The sequence below is a fragment of the Nicotiana sylvestris genome, chromosome 11 (genome assembly GCF_000393655.2).
Source record: "Nicotiana sylvestris chromosome 11, ASM39365v2, whole genome shotgun sequence".
Taxonomy (NCBI): Eukaryota; Viridiplantae; Streptophyta; class Magnoliopsida; order Solanales; family Solanaceae; genus Nicotiana; species Nicotiana sylvestris.
Genome location: NC_091067.1, coordinates 92,811,363 through 92,818,222, shown reverse-complemented (window position 1 = coordinate 92,818,222; position 6,860 = coordinate 92,811,363). Strand labels below are relative to the sequence as shown.

Here is a 6,860-nt window from a genome sequence, read left to right as displayed (position 1 = left end):
AACCCCTCCCCCCCCCCCCACCCACCCTTTTTTTTCTTTTAATTTTTTTTCAACCTTTTTTTTGTTTTGATTAAACTCATTGCTTAAAAGCTCCAAATCACTTCTCTATTCTCTTTTCCCAAATTCCATACGCAATTTTACCTCCTAACTCACTCATATATGTTGGTCATAACCTAAAGTTTATCGGTATCCGGCAGGACCCAACAACTATCAATCAGTAGACTCCACTTCATCTATATAAAATATAATAGTGTCCCAGTCATGTTCAAATTCTGGGTCCGCATCTGACCACCATCACCAATAATAACAACAACAACAATAAATCTGGTTTAATACTACAATTACGGTTTGGGGAGAGTAATGTGTACCAAACCTTATTCTACCTTGTGAAGGTAGAAAGTCTCTCAAGACCAATATCGAAGAAACGTTTAACCTCAAAAAATGAAGTTTCCAAACAACTTTGTAACCGAGTTTTTAGCTCATTGCCTAAAAGTCACTTGAGTACAGATCTGAGGCCACATTCGGATTTTTTGGGTGAAATTTAATCTACAAAAAGGGGGAAAAACAAGTTGTAAGGAGAAGAGAAAAGAAAGGTGAGAAGAGGGGGTGAAGCCGAAAGTAATGGTGGTTGGCTAAAGTTTTTGCCGATCTAACAAACATCGATGAGTGGGGATGTAGTGGTGACCATGAGGGAGATGAGGGAGAGGAGGGGAGATGAGGAAGAAAGGAGCGGGGAGTGTTATGGTGGTAGCTGGACTCCGATAGCGACGCCGATGTAGAGAGAGCATTAGGAAATGAAGGGTCGTTGTTTGATATTTGGCTTAAATTATGTATATTTATATGTTTATTTCCTCGTATTTTACTCATGTTTAGTGGATTCTTTGATGTGGAATGTAATAGTTTATTCTAATTCGTGGTATTTTTATGTATAGGAATTGCCCAAAAGTGTAATGATCCGATCAGCTGTTTTACTTTCTAGAACCTTGTTTTCCTAAATAAGACTTCATGTAGGTGCTTTTACTATTTTATGAGTTGTGGGGATGGTTAGTTCGGTATTTGGAAGGGTTCGGGTTGAAATCGAAATGCTTGGTTCTTTAAAGTTGGCTAAAAAGGCTAAGTTTGACTTCAGTCAATGTTTTGAGGAAACAACCTCAGAATCGGGATTTGATGATTTCAATAGGTTCGTATGATAATTTCGGACTTGGGTGTATGTTCGTATAAGGTTTTGGATGACCTGGGAGCATTTTGGCGCCTAATAGTGAAAGTTGGTTCTTCGAAGGTTTTTAAAGTTCTTTAAATTTGGTTTGGAGTAGGTTTTGGTGGTATTGGGGTCCAAATGGAATTCCGAGATCGTGAATAGCTCCGTAATATCATTTAAGACTTGCATGCAAAATTTGGTGTCATTCCGAGTAGTCTATGTATGATTCAGCGCGTTCGGAGCGATTTAGAAACTTGAAGTTGTTTTACGTATTTCGAGAGTTTGAGCAAGTTCGTATTATGATTACAGACTTGTTGGTGTAGTTGGACGGGGTCCCCAGGGGCTCGGGTGTGTTTCGGACCGCCCAAAGCTAAATATGAGAACCCAGATTTTTCAGTTCTAGTTTCCTTCTTTGCGAACCTGAGAGGGCCATCGCGTTCGCGAAGAAGGACTTGGGGCTGTAGGCAAATTTCCCTTCGTGTTCGTGGCCAGGCTCACACGTTCACGAAGCCTTGCGAGCCTAGGCCTTCGCGTTCGCGTAGGGAAAATGGGATCAGGGAGGGCCAATTGACTTTGCTCTTCACGTTCGCGAAAGAGATGTCGCGTTCGCGATGCTCAGTTAGTTAAGTCCTTTGCGAACGCGAGGCTTCTTCCGCATTCGCGAAGAAAGCCGTTCAACATTTTTCTCTCATTTTTCACTCACTTGGGCAATTTTGGAGCTTCAAAAAGGGGGATTTCAACCTAGCATATAGGGTAAGTAATTTCTACCTAATGTGAGTTTAGTACATAGATTATGAGTAGATTTTAACATGTAAATCAGTAAAAATCATGGATTTAGTGGAAAATCTAGGTTTTTGATAAAAATGAGATTTAACCACACAATTTGTTAAAAAACTTAGTAAAAATCATATATTTGAGTTCATAAGGTTATGCGTAACAACTTTTTTCGAAAATTTTCGGAATTCGGGTACGTGGGGCCCGGGGGTGATTTTGAGGGACTCTTCAAATAGGCTTGGGAAGTCACTTTGATAGTAGGATATGAACTTTAAACATGTATTAATTATTTTATATAATATTTGACTAGTTTCGAGTCGTTTGGCACCAAGTTGAGGGTTTGGCAACAATCTTGGACCGGAAAGTAAGCTTTGAGGCGAGGTAAGTCTCTTTTCTAACCTTGTAAGAGGGAATTAACCCCATAGGTAAACTTAATTAATATGTGCTTCTATTTGTGGGGGCTACGTACGCACGATGTGACGAGAGTCAGTACATAGCTACTATTCATGCTTATGTCCGGGTAGTTTTAGGTTTACACCATGCTTTGTGGACACCGTTATTTGATTATGTTTGTTAATTTTATTGAATAGGGATAAGGTTGAGGATTTTAATAATTCTAAAAGTTTCAAGTTGAAATTCTTTATTTTGGAAAGAATTGAGGGATATTACGGTAACTTGAGAAATTTATATTCAATTGTGTCGCAAGTATTTTTCGCGAGCGGGGTAACTTTTTCACTACTCCCATGGAAGCGGGACGTTCGCCTTGGCAGGTCAATAGATACATCTATGGTTCGTGCCTTTCGACCCTCGGCAGTGCACATAGTTTATGTAATGTATATTTGGATCGGGCCGTACGTCCTCGCCATAATTCGTGCGTGATAATAATATTGGAAGTCCCTTTATATTTGATATAAATTCATTGGCTTGAGAAATTACATGTTGTCGAAGTCGACACCTCGTCATTACTTCTTCGAGGTTAGACGAGATACTTACTGGGAACATGTTATTTATGTACTCATGCTACACTTTTGCACTTATACGTGCAGGATCTGAGGCAGGTGTATCTGTATATCAGTCTGGTGCGCACACTTGATTACCACTTCGAGACTTCACGATGAGCTGCCTTCCGAGTTGTTCTGTAGCAGCTAGAGTCTTTCTTTTGCTTATATTTTTCTGTCTATTTCATTTCAAATAGTAGATAGTAATCTTTTGTATATTCCACTAGTAGCTAATACACATGTGACCCCAGGTTTTGGCGCAAACACTAGTAGACTTACGATTTGGGTTTTATCTCTATGGTATGACTGCACTCAGCAGCTCTCGTTTTAATTATTTAAAACCTGGTATTTATTAAATCTTTTAAGTTAAGGAAATTTATTTACTTGGAAAAACTTATTAAACTGGGAAATCGCTAGATTGTTCACTGTTGGTTTGCCTAGCAAGGGCTTTGGGCGCCATCACGGTCTATAATAGAATTGGATCGTGATAACATGGTATCAGAGAACTAGGTTCACGTAGGTATCACAAGTTATGGGCAGACTTAATAGTGTCCTGTGGATCAGTACGGAGACGTCCGTACTTAGCTTCGAGAGACTATAGGGTGTTAGGAAACTACTCTTTATTCGTCTCCTATCGTGCAGTTGATGTTATCACTAAGTTTCTTTTTCTTATTCTCTCATATATGGTAAGAACACGCACGGAGGACGTTCCAGACCTGGGAGGATCTGCTCCACATGTTGCTAGAGGCCGAGGTAGAGGCCGGGGAAGGGCACCAGCCTGAGGTAGGGGACGAGGACGTCGTAGAGTTTCCCCAGTTGAACTACCCTCGGATCTAGTGGAGGATCACATTATTGAGGATCAGGGCGAGGTGCCCGCAACAGAGCCAGCCTCGGTCGATTTCATGTCAGCACCGGGCTTTCAGGAGGTCATGGGTCATATACTGCGGTTCATGGACACTATGACCCAAGCTGGTTTATTTCCTGCAGACCCAACCACATCTCAATTAGGAGGGGGAGCCCAGACCCCTACTGCTCAAGCTCCTGGGCATGCAGCTGCTGTGTATCAAACCCTGGGCACATTACCTGTGGGCGGGGCCCAACTAGTGGCAGCAGCCATACCTGAGCCCAGACCAGCTGTGGCCGGTGAGCCGCAGAAGCTTTTGGACAAATGGACTAGGCTACACCCTCCTGCCTTCGGAGGCGAGTGACATGAGGACCCCCACGACATCATTGATAGGTGCATGGACAAACTACACAACATGAGTATATTAGAGTCCCACGGGGTGGATTTTACTACCTTTCAACTGGAGGGCGGGGCCCATAGATCGTGGAAGTATTATCTTTTTAGTAGACTAGAAAGTTCTCCTCCCATGACTTGGGACCAGTTTATACACCTTTTCTTGGATAGGTATATCCCACCCTCCCAGAGGGAAGAGTTGCGGTGCCAGTTTGAGAAGCTCCAACAGGGTCAGATATCAGTGACTGATTATGAGGCGAGATTCTTTGAGTTGTCTCGTGATGCACTTATGATACTTCCTACTAACACAGAGAGAGTACAGAGGTTTGTTGCGGGGTTGAACTCCAGTATTCAAGCTAGTATGGACCGGGAGGTTGAGATGGGGACTTCTTATCAACTAGTAGTGGAAATTTCATGGAGGATTAAGGGTTGCCGTCAGAGGGGTAGAGAGCAAATGCAGCAAGACAAGAGGTCCATTTTTCTGGAGAGTTTAGAGGTGTCCCGATTGGGGATAGAGGCCAGTTTGGGACGGGTCAGCCTAGCAAGCCCACATATCTAGCACCACCACTTCCTTGGGGTGCTCCAGCGTGACCCTATTTCAGTATCATGCTAGAGAGTTCTTACCTCCCACCAGCTATTCAGGGTTTTTCTAGTTGGTACTCAAGTCATCAGGGTTCTTCCAGCGCCTATTTCAATGCCATGATAGAGAGTTCATACCGTCCACCAGCTATCCAGGGTTCTTCTAGTGGGTATTTAGGCCATCAGGGTCAGACTTCAGAGCATCAATCTATGAAACTAAGAGGTTATTACGAGTGTGGGGATCCGGGTCATATGAAGAGGTTTTGTCCCAGACTTCGGGGCAAGGCAGTACAGCAGGGCCACAGCCCATGATTACAGCACCAACCGCCCGACCGCCCAAAGGTGGAGGGCAGGGGGGTAGGGGTCATCCTATAGGTGGAGGCCAGGAAGGGGGAGGTTAGCCAACTATTGTTCAGTTAGGCGGAGGCCAGCCAATCTGCGTTCCTGCTAGGTTCTATGCTTTTCCGGCCAGACCAGATGCAGTGGCCTCAGATTGTGTGATCACAAGTATTATTTCTGTTTGTGGTAGGGATGCTTCAGTATTATTTGATCCAAGGTCTACATATTCATGTGTCATATCTGTTTGCTCATTTCTTGGATATTCCTCGTGAGTCCTTAGGCACTCATGATTATGTGTCCACTCTTGTGGGCGATTCTGTTGTAGTGGATCAGATCTATTGGTCCTATGTGGTTACATTCTGTGGTTATGAGACTAGAGCGGACCTTTTGTTGCTTGATATTACCGACTTTAAGGTCATCTTAGGCATGGACAAGCTATCCCCATATCACGCCATTATTGATTGCCATGCAAAGACTGTTACCTTTGCAATGATAGAGTTACCTATATTGGAGTGGAAGGGTTCGTATATCAGTACATCTAGTCAGGTCATCTCTTTTCTGAAGGCTCGACATATGGTCGAGAAGGGTTGTTTGGCTTATCTAGCTTATGTTCGGGATACTACCGCCGAGACTCTGGCGATTGATTTAGTGCTAGTAGTTTGGGAGTTTGCCGATGTATTTCCTTCTGACCTTCCAGGCATGCCACCATATCGTGATATCAATTTCTGTATTGACTTGGCTCTAAGTATCCAGCCTATATATATCCCACCATACCGTATGGCTCCGAAAGAGTTGAAGGAGCAGCTTGAAGAATTGCTAGCAAAGGGGTTCGTCAAACCAAGTATGTCACCTTGGGTTGAACTAGTATTATTTGTGAAGAAGAAAGATGGGACTATGCGGATGTGCATTGATTACTGCTAGTTGAACAAAGTTAACATTAAGAACAAGTACCTGTTGCCGTGTATTGATGATTTGTTTGACTAGTTACATGGATCTAGGGTGTTCTCTAAGACTGACTTGAGATTAAGGTACCATCAGTTGAAGATTCAGGACTCGATGTTTCGAAGACTGCTTTCCGTACTAGATATGACCATTATGAGTTTCTAGTGATGTACTTCGGCTTGACTAACGCCCCGACACCATTTATGGATCTGGTGAACAGGGTGTTCATGACTTATATTGATTCGTTAGTCATTGTCTTCATTGATGTCATTTTAATCTACTCGCATAGCATGGAGGAGCACGAGCAACATTGGAGGGTAGTGCTTCAAACCTTGTGGGAACAGAAACCATTTGCTAAGTTCTCCAAGTGCGAGTTTTGGCTAGATTCTATGGCTTTCTTAGGGCATGTTGTATCAGGCGAGGGTACTAATGTGGATCCTATGAAAATTGAGGCAGTTCAGAGTTGGCCTCGTCCCACTTCGGCGACTGAGATCAGGAGGTTCTTGGGGTTTGCAGGTTATTATCACCGGTTTGTGCAGAGTTTCTCATCTATTTCAGCACCTTTGACTAGATTAACCCAGAAGGGTGCTCCGTTCCGTTGGTCTGATGATTTTGAGACGAGCTTTCAGAAGCTCAAGACAGCTTTGACTACAACACCAGTTCTAGTGTTTCCTTCTAGTTCAGGGATGTATATTGTGTATTGCGTCACTTCGCGTGTTTCTTGGGTTGTGTACTGATGCAGGAGGGTCGACTTATTGCATATGCTTCACGTCAATTGAATATCCATGAGAAG

General features: G+C 43.2%; 1 protein-coding gene across 1 annotated transcript; it reads left to right on the top strand.

Annotated features, from left to right (window-relative positions):
- The first annotated feature begins 4,340 nt into the window (after window positions 1-4,340).
- On the top strand, window positions 4,341-6,046 carry LOC138881330 (uncharacterized). Its single transcript, XM_070161546.1, has 2 exons — window positions 4,341-4,728; window positions 5,316-6,046. Exons 1-2 carry the CDS (start codon window positions 4,341-4,343, stop codon window positions 6,044-6,046), a joined length of 1,119 nt encoding a protein of 372 aa, XP_070017647.1.
- The last annotated feature ends 814 nt before the right edge of the window (window positions 6,047-6,860 follow it).

Coding starts and splice junctions, on each gene's coding strand:
- LOC138881330 (XM_070161546.1), top strand. CDS start 4,341: ATGACTTGGGACCAGTTTATACACCTTTTCTTGGATAGGTATATCCCA. Junction 4,729..5,315: donor CCGATTGGGGATAGAGGCCA/GTTTGGGACGGG, acceptor TGTTTGTGGTAG/GGATGCTTCAGTATTATTTG.